Raw genomic sequence first — 21100 nt, 5'->3', positions numbered from 1 at the left:
GTGCAACGTGTCGATAGCTCTTTTATGAGTTGGAAGTAGTGGAAAGTAGAAGTTTGAATATCCCTGGAAAAAACTGCTAGTTTCACAACAAATGCTTTCCAGGCTTCATAAAGATCCAGAACTGTTTGCCCTGCACCCTGGAGACAGAGGTTGAGTTTGTTTAGGTGAGCGGTGATATCAGATAGAAACATGAGCTTACACAGCCATTTGTCATCCAGTTCAGGGTAGTTTTGTTCTTTTTTCGACAAAAATACCTTGATTGCATCAAAACAGTTTACAAAGCACACCAAAACCCTGCCACGACTTAGCTACCGAATGTTGCTGGGAAGTGGGATGTTGTTATAACCACTGTCCATCTCTTCTAGCCACGCTTGAAATTGTTGGTGAGTCAAAGCAGATCGAGCAGCAAGGAAATTCACAATTCGCACCACTGTATTCATCACATTATTAAGCTCTGAATTAGAAATTTTAGCACACAGGTTTTCTTGGTGGATGATACAGTGAAATTTGACTGTCGGACGGCCAATTTGATCTTCAAGTAACTTTACAAATCCCTTCTGTTTTCCGACCATGGCAGGAGCACCTTCTGTTGTCACACAAAATATTTTTCTGATGTCAACTCCTCGTTCTTCAAAATGGTTTACAAAACTTTCCAGTATATCTTCCCCCTTTGTTGTGCCATGCAGGGGTTTTAGGCAGCAAAGTTCCTCTTGGATTTCATCGGAAGCACAATATCTTGCCACAACTGCCAAACGTGGAACGTCGTTTATATCCACGCTCTCATCAACTGCAACAATAAATACTGCTGTGTCTTTCAATGCAGTCATCTGCTTTTCCTTAATGTTTTCTGCCATTTCACTTATGCGTCTCTCAACTGTTCTGGCAGAGATGGGCAGTTCTTTTATTCTAGATATGATTGTATCTTTATTTGGTAAATCATTGAACAAAACCTCCGAACTACTGAGAAAAACTTTTTATATATTCCCCATCTGTAAACAGCTATCATAAATCTCGGAAGTGCTGCTATATTACTGATGGGTTTTCTGCATGGAGAAGGGGTGAGAGATGGCAAAAGTGTAGTGCATTGTGGAATAAAAAGAGAGAAAGGGAAAGTGGGAGGAAGAGAGGGACAAAAGGGAAACGGAAACAAGCTGAAGGGTGTTAATGAGCAATACATTCAATGCTCCTGAATTCCTTAGTTGTAGGGAAACAGTGAAGATAACAAGTTCAAGGCCAAACAGCAGATTTCTAGTTTGTAGAGTTCCATTTTCCTATTATTCTTAAAGTGAAAATCATCTTAGTCTCATCTCAACTATAAATATATAGTGTGCTTTGTTCTCTAGTTGCTCTGTGGAATCTTATACTAGGGGCAAATTCTGCATTCCCATAAGTGGATGCAACAATAGAAGCTGCACGTACTTGTCTAAGGAGAGAATTTGGCCCAGTAGTTGAATAGAAAGAGCAGCTAGATTGTACAAAAAGCTCTTTGCAGATAGAATATAAAAGGGCATCCTTGCTAGCATAATTTTTTCTTTTTGTTTTTTGGAGTCTGTAATGTTTTTGTGTGTCATGGACTCAAAAGCAACTTAAAACAAGTTGGAAGGGTAACAAAAAGAAAGAAGTCATACATAGGTTTTTTCTTCCAGTTTCACTGACTTGCACAAATAGTGAGTTTCGTTGTACATCTGGACGTTGTATTCCTGCTCATTGGTACTGTGATCGAGGAGTAGACTGTGCTGATGGCTCTGATGAACCCGCCTCTTGTGGTGAGTGTGCAGTTAAAAGAGAACTGTTCTGGGGAATGGGATGGCTTAGGAAATCGGTTATGGGAAATAATTAATTTCTCTTCTAGATCAGCAGTACAGATCCAGTCCAGGCTGGTAGTAACTGGAAAAACCTTTTAAGGCCTATTCAGTGGCTTGTCTGATATGAGCCTGTAATTTCAATTTATTTCTAAGTGTTTGCATCACAAACGCTCTGTTTGGAAAGTGAATCTTCTTAGCTAATCATGATTGATTACTGGTAAATGAAAACCATTCCTTTCTCCTTTGAAACAACAGTGTTGGTGAATTGGCTGATGTGGGGTAGGTAGCCTGTATTTTGGAATTGGCTTGGACATGAAGAGTGCATATGCACTCTGACATTTGGGAAAAAAGGTGTGGACAGAGGGCTACACTTCAGATAGTGTGAGACTGGGGCATTCTAGGATTCTGAGTGTCCCATAATTCCTTGGAGTAGTCAGGTCCTGTATGCAGGATGGAAACTGATTAGAATAAACAGGGAAATAAGAAAGGGAAGGGAGAAGGAAGTAGGGAAGAAGCCAGGTATTTTCTCCATAGGGCGGAAGAAGAGGAAGACCAAAATCACTGGGAAATGGGTAGAGTACAACATGGCAGACATCAGTGGAAAAAACTGGTACTGTAACAGGACATTAGGATTTTCCTGTGATTGAAAATGGGCTGATGTCTCATTCTCCACATTTCATGAGGTATGAGAAATTCAAGTGATAGCTGGTAATGCAGTGTTGGTTTATTACTAGCAATGTATTTATTAAAATAAAAACTACACCTTTTGATTTCAGACTTAGAAATGATTGTGACTTTTGCCTGCATTTCTAGGGCTCTGAGACACATGCCTGCTTTTGGGGGAATTCAAACTGACACACCTTCAACCTTATTAAGACCTGTCTAAAAGGTCTCTGGATTGCTCCAAAAACCTCAGCCCTTGATTACAAACAAGCAATTATAAACATACATAGTAAAATTAGTACTGTCACTGTCAGGACGGTGAATTCATGTTAGAGTTGATGCCTGCTTCAAGTTTACCAAGTTTCCTAATTTCAGATTTCTTTAACAGTCTACTTTTTGATATATAACAAGGTTGACATACTAATAATCAAAGCAGTAATGTATTTGTAGGGGTTGTTAGTGCAAATGACCAATAAAGAGAAAATGGGGACATGGAGAAGTGGTGTTCACCTTATCTCAGCAAGTGTGATTTGACCAAGGTTCTAACATTTGAGCTTTCCTCTTACATTTCACTAGAGTAAACCTGTCCTAAAGAATGCTTCCATTAGTAGGTTATTACAACGGTGCAGGCTAGTTTAACAAGCAGAGTAATTCTATTCATTTTTTAAGTGTCCCATGTGCGGACTTGTTCAAGTAACCAGTTCAGGTGTGATGATGGCAGATGTATCCCAGCAAGCTGGATCTGTGATGGTGATAATGACTGCGGGGATATGAGTGATGAAGATCAAAGACATAACTGTGGTAGGTGTCCAATACAAATAAAGTATTGTGCTAGGGGCAACCCACGGGCTTTCAGACCAGGATAGATTTACTGAAAAGTCTGCATGACATAATTTTTTTTCTGTCAGACTATTTTGTATAATTCCTTATTTTATTCCACATTTTTGGAATTAAAATTCTAAATTCTAATAAAAAAATCCCTTCTCATTTTGTCCCGTTCCATTCAATAGCCTTGAATTATAAACTGCTTTGAGATGAAATTTACATGGCAAGTTTGTTTAAGACAGACTGCAGTAACAACTTCAACATATATAGTGCCTGATCATGACAGTACATCTTCTCTTGTGAATCAGTATCAGTTATTAATGTCAGCAAGGTTCCAGTAGAAATTCTATTAGCTGGAGAGCAGAGGGTCAGGTTGTGCCTGGCTGTTTAGTGGATGCACAAAGAGGAGAGGTGCAGGAAACCTGGCCTCCTTCCTTGTGCCGTTTAGCAGTTATTGGCTCCCTTGATTTGTCCTCTGGGGAACAAGCATCTCACAGGAGTGAGTAGGGAGAGGAGGGGTCTTAGCTCTGCTTCCTGATGCACCTGGCATCAGGCCTCTGGCCTGGCACCAAGGGAAAGAACCGCTGCATCCCCAGAAGGGAGGTAGCAGCAGGGGTGGTTCCCCTGCATGCCAGGGAGCTCTGGGAGGAATGCTGCTTCTCACTGCGTCATTGTGGCACCACACCTACCCTCCACACACAGCTGTGGTCAGTGGAGATACACCGGGGATGAATCTGGCTTTTTGCAATGGATAAGATGCATTTTAATGAATTTCTGCATGAAATTTCTGGTACACATGCCCAGATGTGAATGGGGAATGCACATTTTATACATGTAAAATGAAAATAACTCTACTTCTGTTACTTAGCAAATGTGCTTTATTTTAGCAAACCGCAGCTGCACAGCCACTGAGTTTACATGTGTGAACAATAGGCCGCCCCTGAGGAGGTGTATCCCCCGGGTGTGGGTCTGCGATGGAGATGCTGACTGCAGTGATGCTTACGATGAACATCAAAACTGCACGCGACGGTCTTGCACTGAAAATGAATTCACATGTAACAATGGATTGTGCATCCGAAACTCTTACAGGTCTGTATGTACTTCAGTAACAATACAAAAGGCTTGCAAATAGTTTCAAATGAAGGAATGAATTCATTTCAGTTTTTACACCTTGTCATTAAATAGGATTACATTTAAGTGTGAAATAATTTATGTGCAGTGCATTCACATGTAAGTTTTAATTTTAAAACCTCTAGGATGCTTGAGTAGTTTAATATTACCAGAGCCTACCAATGGCATTAAACCTGTACTCCTGGGCACAGTAACTTTTAATGGGAGGAATCTCACTGGTTTCTTTAGTAGCCATACTTACATGAGTACATTTTGATTTCATTATAATTATTCATGTGAGTAACGGGGTACAGTTGGGAGTAAGGATTTGCATGACCAGGTGTGTATCTACCCCTCCGTCCATCCGACAGTCACTACCTTTATGTGTTTAACAACACCACCTTTCTTTCCAGGTGTGACAGGCGGAACGACTGTGGTGATAGCAGCGATGAGAGAGGGTGCATCTATCAGCCCTGCCAACAGCACCAGTTCACATGTCAAAATGGGCGCTGCATTTCAAAGGCATACATCTGCGATGGGGATAATGATTGTGGGGATGAATCTGATGAGCTGGAACACCTCTGTAGTACACCAGAAGCAACCTGCTCTCCCCATCATTTTAAATGTGACAATGGAAACTGCATTGAAATGGTTAAAATTTGCAATCGGCTGGATGATTGCTTTGATAATAGCGATGAAAAAGGATGTGGTACGTGTGGAGTGTTGGGGGTAGGGGATTAGGGTTCTGATATTTTATTTTAAATATTTTAGACAATTTAAAAAAAATGAATGCTTAATGAAGTCAGCAGGTTAATTAAGATGATACATGTTCCATCCGGACTTGCCAATAGGATGTATGAAGAATGCATACATATACCACACATTTATTAATTATTAAATCATAACACAGTATGCTATCTTTTAAATATAACATGTCAATTCATATACTTAAGCCATGAAAACTAGCCAGTACTTGGTAAATAGAATGAATATATCATCACAGATTTTAGATATGAAAATATGCCAGATAAATAGTTATAACTATATATATTCCTTCTGAGAAATAATACTATTCTGCACTGACAGAATTTGGGGCAGATCCGCCACTGGTGTAAATTATCGTAGCCCCACTGATTTCGGTGGAGCATGATAATTTACACTGGGTGTGGATCTGCCCCTGCAACTCAATTGTAGCCACCCAAGATTCAGAATATTTTGGTATTTTTGGAATAAAAGTTGTTGCCCACTTGTCATGATGTTGACTCTTATGAATACTTTCTGGGTAGCTCAGTTGCTTGAATAATAATGTTTTTGTTTTTGTACCACAGGTATTAATGAATGTAATGACCCTTCAATCAGCGGATGTGATCATAATTGCACAGATACCCTGACTAGTTTCTATTGTTCTTGTCGTACTGGACACAGACTCATGTCTGATAAACGGACATGTGATGATATTGATGAATGCAATGAAACGCCATCAGTATGTAGTCAGATTTGTGAGAACACTGCTGGCTCCTACATCTGTAAGTGCGCCCCAGGCTACATCCGTGAGCCTGATGGAAAAAGTTGCCGGCAAAATAGTAATATCTCCCCCTACCTTATTTTTAGCAACCGTTACTATCTGAGAAATCTCACAGCAGATGGCCAGTCTTACTCTCTCATTTTGCAAGGACTAAGAAATGTGGTGGCACTGGACTTTGACAGGGTGGAAAAGAGGTTGTACTGGATTGATGTGGGGAGAAAGGTCATTGAAAGAATGTTCCTAAATGGGACAAACAAGGAGACAGTAATAAGTGATGATGTGCCAAATGGGGAAGGTATTGCTGTGGACTGGGTTGGCAGGTAAGAAAATGTTTTCAGCTTTTCTGAGCTATTGAGGAGTTATGTTTTTTAATGTGAAAAATATGAGTTCAGATACTTGTTTGGGACTGGTTTTCAACCCACATACCATACACCCAGTATAACAGTATCCTAATAATGTCAATAATAATTATTCATAATACTACTTGGCTCTTATAGTGTGCTTTATATTTTCAAAACGCTGCACAAACATTCACTAACTAATCCTCACAACAGCCATGTGAGATGGCTACATTGTGTTATTCCTGTTTTGGTGATGGGGAAGCCAGACTGAGAGAGGTTTAGTAAACACACACAGCAAACTAGTTGCAGAGCATGATTAGAAAGTTTCTGGCTCCTAGCCCTGTGCTCAGTCCTGCTGGCAACAAAACATGTTCTAGCCTGGTGTGCTTATAGTCAGAATGTGCAATAAGGGCACCACGGTAATGCAAAGACTTTTGAACATTTATGTTAATGGACCAAGTTTAATAATTGTAATAAGGATAAGAATAATTAATAGAAGATCCACCTCTTTGATGTGATAGGAAACGTCTTAACTGGGAGGAATATATTAACGAAGCAAACAAAGACAATTGATAAATCCTGAATTTTTATATTTAAAAATACCCTTATTAACCAGGGAAATCTCATTGACAGTGCCATTTGAGAACCAGATTTTGCTGGGTGTGCTGTGAGGAACGATTCTTGCAACAGAGGTCTTACCCAGTGTGTTTCCCTTGTCTCCATAAGTGACAGTACTTTATAACCATGCTTTTTCCCCCACTCCTTTGGTTTGGTGAGAGCAGGGGAGGAAGGGAAAGATGGTGATTCTTATGGCAGCCCCACCCGCAACCCCACTCACAACCCCGTGCATTGCACATCTCCCTTCCTGGCCCCTCTCCAGGCCATCTCCTTGTTGCCATTTCTTGGTAAGAGAAGAGGGGAGGAAAAGGAGAGGCAGTGACACTTTGTGCTGGCCATGTGCTGCAGGCAGCTGCCTGAGATGGGGGGTTTATTCCCCAGCTGACCAGCTACAGTTTTGAATTTGGCACCAGTAGTGGAAATTGGCTAGTGGTGCCAATGTCAGGGGAGGGGATAGGGCAAGGTGGCACATGGCTCATAAAAGGTGGAAGTACAGCATATGGATTTGTACCTACCCAGTTTGAGCCCTGAGCAACAGTTGGCAGCATTTGTCTTTTGTAACGTTGGCCACATTGGAGGATTGAGAAGTATGTGGTCCTGATTAATTCTTCTTTCATTACAGTGGATTCATCATTACTGTAGAGAGAAAAAAGCAGTGAAATTAAAGTGCGGTGCTTTATTTTGTATAAAGTAGTGTGTAAAATATTCATTATAAAACATTTCAGGAAGTTGTACTGGGTGGATGCATACAAAGACTGTCTCTATGTCGCTGAGCTTGATGGCAGATTTCGGAAAAAATTGGTGGATCGGTGTGTGGACTCCAACAACACCTTCTGCTTTCAGTATCCCAGAGCTATTGTCGTTCATCCAAAATATGGGTATGATATTTCCAGAGTGATTCTCTTTCACCTAGTAGTTCGACAGTCTCATGCTGTTTCTGTGAAAGTCCATGCTAAGTTATCATTTTGCATCTGTTAGTAAGAATAATTACAGAATATTTGGATCATATCCTTCTGTTCTGCAAAAATGCGCCAAAGGTGGGAGATGGGTTTTGTTTTAATGCATGAGGTGTTATGTTGCAAATATAGCTTCTAGAATTTGTCCCAGGATCTTTTCCTACAAAACTAACTATGGATGTTGTTTAAATAGACAGGTTTACTGGACTGACTGGGCAGACCGAGCCTATGTTGGAAGAGTGGGCATGGATGGCAAGAACAAGACGGTGATTATCTCTACCAAGTTAGAGTGGCCCAATGGACTCACCATAGATTATACCAACGACAAGCTCTACTGGGCAGATGCCCATCTAAACTACATTGAGTACGTACATAGAGAAGAATAAAGCAACTGGGTAACTGTTCATACCAAATTTCAGTGGTAGCACTTTATTTTAAGAATTTTTTAACCCCGTCACTGCTGACAGTTTGTGCATGGATCAAGGCAATAGGTTTTGTTTTTTTTTAAATCGAACGTACAGAGACATTTTATGTACCGTTACAGTACAGTTAGACAATGACATATCCAATTAATCCATCAGCATTGAAAGGGTTAACTAATTCTAAATTAAAATGGAATCAGAAGTTAGGTATAAAGGGGATGAAGAGGAAAGACTGCCTCCTTATTTGGATAAAATTAACTTTTGGGGTTTTTTTCCACTTGTTCTTTAGCTGCAGTTGGCACTTTTGTTCTGAAGTTTTATAGCATATATTTGCTAGCTCCAGTAATTATAATAAGGGACATATGTGCAGTGGGTCTTCAGAACTTTGCAACAGGGGGTTAGACTGTAAACTTTTTACTCACACTAGTGAGTAGTTACATGAGTAGTCTCACTGGAATCTCAGAAACTTCTCATGGAAGTAATTGTTCAGAAATTCAGAAAGAGGTTCACAGTCTGGGCTAGAACTTGCCAGTGCATCTTCATGTAGATGCAAAACCTAAACTGAGGCAGAACTGAATACGCAAATCATCATTTTAGTCTGTAATTACCATTTTTTTGCCCACAGATCTGAGGACAGTGATAAAGAAATGTATGTGCATACATTTGTAGAGTTCTGCTGAAAATTTGGCATTAATGTGTTCCCCTTATTAAAAGTTCATGACAATACTGCATGGAACCTATTGCTTTGTTACGTTAATTTACTGTATTTGATATAAGTCTATAAAATGTCAAATACATTTCTGATGATGAAATGCTTAGACTTCAATTTCAGCACAAGTAATTAGCTAACTTTCTGATTCTTTCCAGGTATTTCCAAATTAGCACATTTAAAAAATCTCCTTCGTGTGTATTCTTTTAGCGCCGTTCCAAGTTTCCATGTTAAAATGAACCATTTTAGAAAAAAAAAATCTTTCCCATAATTTCCTGCTAGTGCCTGGTCATAACAAAAAGAGATAACCCATTAAAGATATTTTACTGTAACAGACACTGTGAAGTCACAAAGAATCAGTGTTTTTAGAGCAATATGAAAGTGAACAGTTATGTTAAAATTTTAATGTTTAGCATTTCTGTCAAAAATTTAGATTTGGAAGATTCTCCATTGGATTCATTTTTGCCAAGTTTCTTAAATGATTTGTTCATTAATCATAAAGTTGTTGTTCAGAGTTTCTAACTTAGCCTTCCTTGTTATTAATACAGTCAGAAAAAAGTGTGAGAGTTACAGAACATTTTTCTATTAAAAATGTTGTTAAAAGTAACATATAGCACTCCTAGGATATTTAAAATTTAGGAATAAAGGTGTTATATTTTTCCAAGTGTCACTTGAGAGGCTATCTGAATTATACAGCCACTTTCCTGCATGACAAGTAACCTATAATCTATGCACAAAACTTCATTGGACAGCCAGATACATTTCTTAGGGATGGCTCTGTATTTCCTTTTGCGTGTGTTTGGTCTATTTTTATAACTAAAGTAAAAGCTATTTAAACCTTATGTGTCTCAAAATGAACTAAACTATTTTGAATCAACTGATCACCACTAATGAACTGCTTGCTGTAAGAAGATACCTTAAAGGCCGGAAGTTCTTGCAGCTTTGATCTCAGTCTTATGCATGTTTTTTGTTCATGTAGGTACTCTGACCTGGAGGGACGACATCGTCACACAGTATATGATGGGACTTTACCTCATCCATTTGCAGTTACAGTTTTTGAAGACACTATCTATTGGACTGATTGGAACACAAGAACTGTTGAGAAGGGAAATAAATATAATGGATCAGGCAGGACTGTTCTGGTGAACACGACACACAGGCCATTTGATATCCATGTCTACCATCCATACAGACAGCCAATTGGTGAGGAAACAGATTTAAAATTTAATGTGGATGTCTGGCCCTTATTAGGGCCTAACCCTGGTTCATGCCGTGTTCATATCTCCCATTGGCGTTACAAGGAGTTGAAGGCACTTGGTATCTCACAGGAGATCCACTCAGTTTCTTGAAGGATCAGGCCCTTAGTTAACCTACACAGGTGGTCTTCGATTTGGCTATCTGGTAAAGTAAGATAAATAGTGAGAGCAGAATCAGATCTGAAGTATGGATTTAAAGCCAGTTTCTAGGGTTTCAGGGTTCACTGTTCATACATCTTCAGTAAACTACAGCTGAGACCGGATTTTTCTGTCTGAGTGCCTGATTTATCTGTTTGTTTGTTTTGATTTGCAAGAGATAATATCAATGCCCTTCTGTGCAAAAGGAGACTATTGCAAGGTCTTTCCGTGTATGGGGATGTGAAGTGTGATGATTATTCTTCCATTTTACTAGTGAATAATCCTTGTGGTACCAACAATGGTGGCTGTTCCCATCTGTGTCTAATAAAAGTTGGCGGTCAGGGTTATTCTTGTGAATGTCCAGATAACTTCATGGTAGTACAACTTGGCAACACTGCACACTGCCTTCCAATGTGCTCCAGCACCCAGTTCCTCTGTGCAGACAGTGAAAGGTAAGTCCTTTGCTCAGTATCTTTTTTTAAAGCTCTTTACGGATAACATTTATATCTAAGGCTAATTTGCCTGGAAGGCTTGAAAATATGTAGTAATTCTCCATATTGTGGGTTCTGAAGTCTGGTGGTAAAGACAATTCCAGTCTGACTCCTGTGCTGGCAAAAATTTCTAGCAAAGTCCTCCTTTCTGGCTAATGGGATGAGCTTCTTATTAATGCCCTTTCTTTGTTGTATCACATGGCTAATCCAATAAGGACTGGGGTGTTAGTCATGCATTGCTTCAGAGGCCATTTCCCAGTGATTTCATGAAATATGAATCTGCTCCTGTCTTTTCTACATGCTGTGCAGTATGTTTGTTTCTGCTGTTAACTGATTAATTTATTCTGGCTGCCAGTGGCCCATAGGTCCCATTCTGGCAGTAAGGGGTCTGCTGATGCGGGGGCACAGCCCTGGCCCTTTTCCCTGGCCACCCCTATGTGGCAGGAGCCAGAATTGGGGGGACAGGCATAAGTCTTGCTATCCTGGCTCTACACCACCCCGGATTCCTGTAGGCAGCTGGGTTTCTCCAATGGCCCATTCTGCCAGCCTTAGTGCTGCCTCACACTGGAGCACCCATTGCCAATATGGTTAGGTCATGGTTAAAATTATACACTTAATAGAATTCTCTATCTAAATTTCAGATCACTTATGGAAATGTATCTTGTTCTCCATCTCTCTCAGCCTATCCAGCTAACATTTGACTTGCTTAGGTGTCTGTCTGAATGATGAGTCTCAAGAAAGCCCAGAGTGACAGTTTGCACAAAAATACTGCAAACTTGAGTCCACATTAATTTGCCGTGAGCCTGTTACAGAGGTTTCACCATCAACATCTGTTACTGGCAACACCATGTTGTGGTATATTTTGTTATCACATGACAAATGGCTTCATGTCATGTAGAACTGAGACTCAAGAAATATCTGAAGCCAAATGTTGCAAGATGATATGTCACTGGCAAAAGCTTGTCTAACAATTGATCCTTAAAGGGATGGCTGGACACCTGTAAAGTCATTGGTTCATCAAAGGAAATATTATTTTCTCTTTATAGGTGCATACCGATCTGGTGGAAATGTGATGGACAGAGAGATTGCAGGGATGGCTCTGATGAACCGCCGACTTGCGCGCACCGATATTGTCGTGTTGGGCAGTTCCAATGTAGTGATGGGAACTGCACCAGTCCCCATTTCTTGTGTAATGCTCTGCCAGATTGTCCTGACAGATCAGATGAAGATCATGTACTTTGTGGTAAATGTCAGATAATTATTCTTAGCACGTGTGTGGCACTTCACATGTTCAAAACATTGTATAAACACTAACCATGTAATCCTCACAAGCTGCCCTAAGAGGCAGGTGAGAATCAGGATCCATATTTTACAGATGTTAGACCTGAATTTCTGCTGCCTTACACCTTACGTAATCATTTATCCCAGTGCAAAGTGTTGGTAAAAAGGATGTAAAATGCTACCAAATCAGAGTGGCAATGTTTTACACTCACTTTGCTTCACTTGCACTGGTGTAAAATACAAGGCTCTGGAAAATAGGTTTCATTGTGTGCTCAAAGCAACACGTGAGGTTGAGCTTGTCTGTATGGTCCCACAGTGCAGACTTCAAGGGTGTGAGTTGTAGCTTGCACTAACATGCTGTGAAAACTAAAAGTTACCTAGTTTGGGTTAACATTGTCTCATTTCAAACAGGACTAGGTTAATGCAAGCTAAGTACCTTTTAGTTTGCGCTAGCAGGAGCTACATGGGGCAGTTAAAGCGCAACATCTTAAACAAACCACTCTATGTAGACAAACCCTGGGTGTTAGAGGCAAGATCAGAACTGAAGATTTCCTAACTCCCAGCTCAGTCCATCAAACCATGCTCCTTCTTACCATAATCTGCATCTTTAAACAGTGAAAAAATTATTTCACATGAAAATTGCTCAAAATGCAATATACCCAGGCAGATGGTTTTGGAGAACTGAATGTGATAGAATTTTTTAAAAAATTGTAGGCATCTAATTATAATTGTGAGACAGTGTATTAACATTTTTTAAAACCCATCTTGTTTCATGCGCTTGTGTCTAATTAGAAAGCTAATTATTCTCCTCTTGTAAATAATATTACACTGGGAATTGAAGTCTGAGCAGTGAGAATGAAAAAAGAAAGCTGTGTAGTCATATAATTGATAGTTTCACTGACTTTCATTAGCATATAATAGTATTTTCTGTAATATCATAATTAAATGAAACCTCAATTTGACATGAATTTCAAACAATCAAGCTCTTAAGTAAGGCACAGGGGAATATTAAATAAGAAATTGACGGCTGCATAATAATGAGTTCACATGTCTCTTTATTTTATTGGGTAGAATACAGATGATTTTGGGGTATATCATACAGTTACCTAAGGGGGAAAACTTGCTCTAGAAAAGCTGTGTGTTAAAGTTTGCAGAAATCATGCTATATTCTCTCTTCCTGGAGAAAGGGATTACTGTGTATTAAAAGGGGCAGTGGGAGAGGTACCCAGACCATGTAGGCTGGAGATCTGTGGAAAGCCAAAGTGAACACCCCAGCTCACAGGCTAGCACTTAATGTGACTCCCACTCTGCAAACATCACAAGCCTCACCAGGCCCCCACCACTGCTAACATTGACTTCTGCTCTGTGACTATGCATGAGTTCCCCTCTGAGGAAGGTAGAAACTGTGGATCTAAAGTTAATGGTGCTTTGAGCAGTATTATCTTGTGCCAAGTGTCCTGGCTTGCAGCATGCTGGTTTAGCAGGAGAGTATGCTGGGTAGAACTAGAGTGGTTCCTCTTTGGCCCACCACACTGTCAGAATTTGCATGATGGCCCAAAGCCATGTTGTCATTCAGGTGCCCTGAATCACTGTGCTCCTCTGCCCTGACTCAGTGCGACAGCTGGGCTTGTATTTCACTCTGCACTGGGCAATGACAACTCTGGATGTCTTTCTTCTCCCCAAAGGCTCTCTGTTGTATTGTTCAGCCTTTGAAAGCTGGATGAAAGCAGCCTGTGGGCCATAGCCATCCAGGATTAGAAGTCAGTATCTGAACTGGACAAGTAAATTCTAAACTCAGATTGAGTTACCAGCATTTCTTTAATATGCGGTGATGACAGATTCAATTCCCATAACACTGAAGGGCTCAATCTTTCTATAAGCTTCAACAGCCTAATAAAAATGTGTATTCTTTTAGCTAATCACCAGTGTGAGACACATCAGTGGCAGTGTGCCAACAAACGGTGTATCCCAGAAGCCTGGCAGTGTGATAAAGAAGATGACTGTGGGGATAACTCAGATGAGGATAGCTCTCACTGTGCCAGTAGGACCTGCTCTCCAGGCCAGTTTAAATGTGACAATGGCCGCTGCATCCCTCAGTCCTGGAAATGTGATGTGGATGATGATTGTGGTGATCACTCTGACGAACCATTCCACGAATGCAGTAAGCACTAAATCAATGGCAGCTGTCTATATTATAGCATGATAGGCAGAGTGAACAGCATTGCTTAATTTTCAAGAGGTTTGCTTTTGAGGAGATATGAATCCTACAAGTCAAGCTAAACCGCAGTAGGTAACTGGCACTGCAACACAGCACTTTGTGACTTGGTAAGAGAGTCTCATGAGATACCAAGCAACAAATACTGAAGGGGAAAAAAGTCACTAAATAGCTACAAGGTTTTTGAACCAATCATGGGGTTGGTAACAAACTCAGAACCCAAAGAGGATGGGTTTATAAAGAACAGATATAGCCAGGCAAATTTGATTATGTCTTGCCAGACTGGTCAAGTTAGCAGATGAAGGGAAAGCAACAGACATAATACACTTGGATTTTCATGAATCTCTTAATACAGTTGCTCATAAATCTCTTACTTTCAAATTTAAATCTAATCGACTTAGATATGAACACAGTCATGTGGGTAAAAAAAAAGTCTGACAGTTTGCGAATAAAGGGTTACGATAAACCACAAAGTGTCAAGCTGAGGGGAGCTATCGAGTGGGGTACTACAGAGATCTGTGCTAGGCCTGGTTTTCATTTATATTCATTTAATGATCTGGAAGGGAGTAAACAACATATTAATGAAATTTACAAATGCTACTAAATAGGGAGGAGTTGTGGGCATCTGAAATGACAGAGAAATAATAAAAAAGCACCTAAAAAGATTAGATACAGACATAGAAAGCAACAAAATGAAATTTAGCTTGGAGAAATGCAAGCTAATACAACTGGAATAAAATAATCTGAACAGCAGCAGTCTGAAAGCTGGAAAGCAGTAATGTGACCTACGAGTGATAATAGTTAGCAGATCGACAGGGAGTTTGCATGCAATGTGACAGCTGAAAAGGCCAGTGCAGTTTTGAGCTATATACTTAAGTAGGTCAACACTTAAGGCAGCGTGTAGAGTACAGACACTGCGCACCCAGTTAGCATGGATATAAATAGTGATGTAGATGGTGAGGTATAGCCTTAGGCAAACAGAGTAGAGACATACCAGAACCGTAAGGTGTATATCCTACATGGCTCTCTACATGCCCAAACAGTGTCTCTGTCTACACTGTTATTTTTAGCAGTGTAGTGTCCCGCTGCTGGAGCCCACCACACTGGAAAGCTCTGGCAGTGGGGAAAGATTCTGGCAAGGGGGAGGCAGTGGGGAAGGGCTCTGCCAGTGGAGAGCTGCCAGAGCCCTTCCACACTGCCTGCCCCCTAGAGCCTTTCTTTGCCACAGTAAAGGGCTCCAGGAGTAGGGAAGCCAAGTTCCCTCCTGCTGTGTTTCCTGGGTTGGCACAGCTACTTACCATCCTTTACAGAGGGCTGAGCCGAATGGCTCAATCTAGCCCCAGAGGAGGACATGATAAAAGTTAAATATTTGTAGAATAGTCATCAAGGAAGGAGAAGAATTATTTAGGATGGCAAGGAGGAGGTATAACTCTGAAATGAGGTGAAATTAAGAAAGGGGAAAGTTAGTCTGATTATCAAGAAAAACTTTCTGACGGTGACTAATTGGAATTGTCCAAGCAAAGTGGTAGATACCCAGTCACTTAGCATAAAAATAGAGCGGACAAAATGCTGGTAACAGTATAATAGGACTCCATTGTGCACCAGCAGGGAGATGGGCTATATGACCTGACAGATTTTTTTTTCAGTCGTTGACTCCTTTTAATGGAAGTAGTGCACCATAAAACAGAAATCAGATGTTTAAGTCATGCGCATACAGAAGTAATACAATGTTCTTTGACAATTCTCTCTTGTGTTTTAGTGGGTCCTGCCTACCGGTGTGATAACCACACCGAATTCAGCTGTAGAACCAATTACCGCTGTATTCCACTGTGGGCAGTATGCAATGGGTATGATGACTGCAGAGACAACAGTGATGAACAAGGCTGTGGTAGGTGTAGGGAAAAGCTTTTTTCTGAAATGATGTTATGCTGCGAATATTTCTCCAAGCTATAAAACCCTCATGGAAGTCTTCTCAGTGACAGTTCATATGCTTGTACTTCTTTCATTTTCTGTCAGTTGACTTCACTGATATCCATTTGTGTGGTGGAAAATTCTGTGGACAACAATTCACTGTAGGTCGTGTAGCTCACAGCCTATAACCCCTGAAAGCTAGATTATGACTATTATTGTACTATTCATTATTGAATGTTGATTCTGTGCTTATCACTGAATAAAATAGAGGAAAATATATTTTCCTGCTTCCAAATCTTACATTTAGGAACACACATGAAAGCTGTGTTGTTGTAGCTGTGTTGTTCTCAGGATGTTAGTGAGACAAGGTGGGTGAGGTAATGTCTTATATGGGACCAACTTCTTTTTGGTGTGAGAGACAAGCTTTTGAGCTTACACTGAAGTCTTTTTCATATGAAAGCTGTCATTCAGTATTCTTTTTGCATATCTTCAAAGCTACGTCCAGTGCTCAACTGGGGATACACTGTACCAAAATCACCGATGTTGAGGATTTATGATGCTGCAAGAGTTGTTCTGAAACCTTTTAAAATGCTACAAACTAAGTTTGCAGTCCATGAGTTCACAACATCTAAATCAGAATAACTCAGGAAAAACAGGGTGTGACAGTCTGGCCTACAGTGTGCCATATGGCTTTGAGCTCTGGCTGTTTGTCAGTAAAAGCGTGTGCCACTCTGAGTCATTAGATACATACCCATATACACAGAGCCTGACCATTTTTCTTGCACCAAATCATTTATTCTCCAGGTAATATTTGTTTCTATAGATGCTGGTTGTTTTATACTTTTCCCCTCTGAGGGACAGTAGAGTTGTTGTTTCTGCACAAGTAGGAAAGGGGGGTTGTTTTAGGACTCCCTGACTCTGCAATCCTTGTGTTGGGAGTAGCAGTCTCCCTTTCTAGAAGATGGATATGTCCAGACAATTACTGTAAATTACTGAAAGTGCAAAGTCTCTGCCTGAGCATTCCCCTCCCAATCCTATATCATTACTTGATGGGATGTTTCCAAACTGCTTTCCCTAAATTACTTGACCCAGTTTATGGTATGGAAAATTCCATCTCTACAACCCTCTGGGTACTCTACCCTATCCAAAGCATCCTACCCTACTCTAAGCATCTCTCTACCCTGTCCAAAGCATATTCAAGAGTATGATAATGTATGCTGGCTTATTGTCTTGGTGACAAATTGTGTGCTTTGCAGAGGAGATGACTTGCAATCCTTTGGGAGATTTCCGCTGTGATAATCACCGGTGCATCCCGCTGCGCTGGAAGTGTGATGGAGATAATGACTGTGGAGATGGGTCTGATGAGAACAACTGCAGTGAGTTGTCACTCCACTCTCATGATATTTTAGTATTCCTTGCTTTTCACTTATAGCCTCCCATTTCTTCTGAAAGTGAGGCATGTTGTTCTTAATTGCAAGAGTTCAGTTATTCCACTATGCAGTCTGTATTGTTGCTGCTGAGCCATTTGGAATGCTGTGTTAAGAATAATCTCTGTATTGTACAGAAATAAATGTTAGTGAATCCAGTTATCAAGAAGAATGTTATAATGTATGTGAAAGTATTAGTCCTGATTTCCACTAGGGTTTAAGGGCTCAAATCCTGCACTTTTGTGTGTGTGTGTGTGTGTGTGTGTGTGTGTGTGTGTGTGTGTGTAAAAACATTTCCCTGAGTAAAGAGTGTAGGATCAAGCCCAAACTGAATTTATTATTTTCTGATAAGGAGATGTAATTTCCTCAAGATAAAAATCACTCTTGGGTAATGTAACAAAACAAATTTGAGATGAGTTAACCCACAGAGAGACATGAAGTGTTTAATATCACATAATATGTATGCAGAAATATCAACTTGCCATTTTAATGATTGTCTCACATCTCACCCAGCAATCATTTTGCCTATTTTAATGAGACAGGCTTGGATGTTTAGAGTTACAGTTGAGTGACTTCACATGTTGTTTTCACTTGTCTTTTAAATTGAAGGCCCTCGCGAATGCACGGAAAGTGAATACCGTTGTGATAATTTGCGCTGCATTCCTTCTCGGTGGGTTTGTGACCATGACGATGACTGTGAAGACAATTCAGATGAACGTGACTGTGGTGCGTATTGACGTTTGGGTGTCATTTCATCATATTAGAAACTAAGGTTTGTTCAGGTTTGAAATCATTCTGCAAAACCATATTTTACATCAAGCAGCATTAGTGAAGCAACCTTTACTGCACTACATTGTTTACCTTTATTTAGAACAGGATATGCCACAAATACTATCTTACATTTAGATAGTGTGGATGGTGAATGCCCAGTTTTTCATGGTATCTTCTGTACATGAAAAATATCCACTTTGATCTTGTTTTTCACGTGAAGACATTTCACTAATCATTTTGGAATCTTTTCAGAGCTGAGGACATGTCATCCTGGATATTTCCAATGTAGCAGCGGGCATTGTGTTGCAGAACGCTTCAGATGTGATGGAAGTGCAGACTGTCTTGATTTCTCTGATGAAGCGACTTGTCGTGAGTTTAAAGCGTGTGGTGGGAACTTATGGGGGAAGAACAGCACATAAGACACACTTTAATTTTACAGAAACTTAGTCTTTATTGTCTGTTTAATACAATAGACAAAATCCTGAGTGGTACTGAACACCTGCAACTCAAATGACTTCAGTAATAATTCAGGAAAAATGTAATACATAGAGCTACTTTTTAATATACTAATGGGTTCTCAGGTATTCCACTGGCAAATTATAAATAGATTAAAAGAATAAACCTGCTGGAGAGAGTGATGCCCAAGAAGCCCTGCTCTTTGCAAGGATGGTCTAGCACAGTGTGAGGATTTTGTTCTGTCCCAGCTACACTGCAAGACAGAATGGCTTTTTAAACATTTCAAGGCCTACTATACTGTAACAGACTAACATGGCTGATTTTATAATGTGCACAGGGCTGTAGATGGTCTCATTCCTCTTCCCTTCCCCCCATTATAAATGAAAACAGGAAAACACTTTGTTTCTCTTGTTGTCACCTCTGGTCTGGATTGTGCCCCTGATCTCTACACTGGGCTACGTTTTAAGACCATTTGGGAGTTGCAGCTTACGCAGAATGTGACTGCTTCCTCATTAAGCAATGTTTTTTGGGGGGCATTTCACACCTCTGCATTGATAGAGCTACACTGGCTGCTAGATGATTCCTAGGTGAAGTTTAAGGTGCTGATTTTCATCTACAGAGCCCAAATGGTTTGTAGCCTTGGTACCTGGGATGATGCCATTCTTCTCGTGTTGCTGTCATAGCAGTTGTGATCATCCTTCCAGGCAGTTGAGCTAGAAACCATGGATTAAGTGGGAAGGGGAAAACTCAGGACATTTTCAATGATGGGTCCTATATTCTGGAGTTTATTTCCCAGCATATTTGGTCCAACAGAGGCTGGATTAGACAATCTTTGTGGCATGCTGAAAATCACATATTTTCCCTGTTTTTAGTTCAGAGAAAGGGAAAGAAGGTTTGCTTAGAAAGTAACTGATGGGCTGTAGAAGCTGATGAAAGGGAAATGATTTGGAGGGTGGTTGTGTGTGTGAGGTGTAGAAGGGGGAGTTCCATATATGGTCTCTGGATCTTTTGAGTTGTGTTTATTTTCAAATTTTGTATAGGATCCACATAATTGGATGGACACTTTATAAATGTGAATACATTAATAATTAATTATCTGGTTAATTACCTGACCATTCACTGGGGGTGCTGGTATGAAATTTGTGTAGATTATATTAATGGATTGCCGTTGATAAACGCAAACAGTGCCAGTAAAACTCACATCACCGTATTGTGGTTCTAAGGTCTCTGGCAGTAACTTTAGAGTATTATTTAGCTTTGTAAAATCTTAATCTAAATTAATCAACTTAGTTAGCCAGTGGCCCTCAGTCCTTGCAGTCTGCTACCCCTGCAAACTTTTAGCCGTCTTCTCCTGTAGAGAAGAGGGTGCGGAAGAAATAATGACCTACGAAATGCCTGAATATTATTTCAGACCAAGCTTTTTATACTAAAAATTAAATTTCTTTTCACCAGCAACACGCTATCCTAATGGTACATACTGTCCACCTATGTTGTTTGAGTGTAAAAATCATGTCTGTATCCAGCCCTATTGGAAATGTGATGGTGACAATGACTGTGGAGATGACTCTGATGAAGAACTTCACCTTTGCTGTAAGAGAGAAAAATGAAATAAAAATGAACAATGTTGATTCCATTAGTAAAACTATATAATGACAATCATTAGTGGTACAGAAGTAAGAGCTAAATCATAAATATGTTCTTTTGACTGGAGATTCTCATGGGTTTTGATAAAGATAAACACCAAGAAAGTGTTGTTTCACAAGAAGCATCTTTAAATTCACTTCATACTCTCTCTTGTGATTTTGTAGCTCATTAATTGCTTTGCAGGCATCTAAATATGCAGCTGTAAGAAAGGGGAGAAGTCAAATGATGAGAGACAATCCCTGTAGCAATTAGAAATATGAATAACAGTCAGCATTTTCAAAATTGGGTGCCTAAAATTAGGAGCCTTAACTGAAATTTAGTAATATAAGGGTCTGATTTTCAATGGTGCTGACTAGCATCCTCAACTCCCATTAGAGTCAGGGCATGTCCTTAAATATGGATTATGGGTCCTAACTTTAGGCACTCAAGTTTGGAAATGTTGACCAATACCTATGAAAAATATATGTTACATACAGATGAGGCAGCCATGACAAATGCATTTATAAATTGGATGGTCTTTTCTATAAATGATTTCT

General features: G+C 40.0%; 1 protein-coding gene across 3 annotated transcripts in view; it reads left to right on the top strand.

Annotated features, from left to right (window-relative positions):
• LRP2 (LDL receptor related protein 2) overlaps nt 1–21100 on the top strand; it is a 181292-nt gene that overhangs the window by 120864 nt on the left and 39328 nt on the right. For all 3 annotated transcript variants that reach the window (XM_084643577.1, XM_084643576.1, XM_084643575.1), the window contains exons 46-61: nt 1647–1766; nt 3138–3269; nt 4181–4382; nt 4817–5112; nt 5732–6248; nt 7613–7765; nt 8037–8207; nt 9954–10177; nt 10643–10820; nt 11906–12102; nt 14056–14301; nt 16115–16243; nt 17523–17642; nt 18303–18419; nt 18717–18833; nt 20373–20510. In XM_084643577.1, coding sequence (XP_084499703.1) covers nt 1647–1766; nt 3138–3269; nt 4181–4382; nt 4817–5112; nt 5732–6248; nt 7613–7765; nt 8037–8207; nt 9954–10177; nt 10643–10820; nt 11906–12102; nt 14056–14301; nt 16115–16243; nt 17523–17642; nt 18303–18419; nt 18717–18833; nt 20373–20510 — 3057 coding nt within the window. The remainder of the gene's footprint in view (nt 1–1646; nt 1767–3137; nt 3270–4180; nt 4383–4816; nt 5113–5731; nt 6249–7612; nt 7766–8036; nt 8208–9953; nt 10178–10642; nt 10821–11905; nt 12103–14055; nt 14302–16114; nt 16244–17522; nt 17643–18302; nt 18420–18716; nt 18834–20372; nt 20511–21100) is intronic.

Source organism: Lepidochelys olivacea (genome assembly GCF_965140295.1).
Source record: "Lepidochelys olivacea isolate rLepOli2 genome assembly, chromosome: 11".
Taxonomy (NCBI): Eukaryota; Metazoa; Chordata; order Testudines; family Cheloniidae; genus Lepidochelys; species Lepidochelys olivacea.
This window is presented reverse-complemented; position numbering and strand designations above follow the sequence as displayed.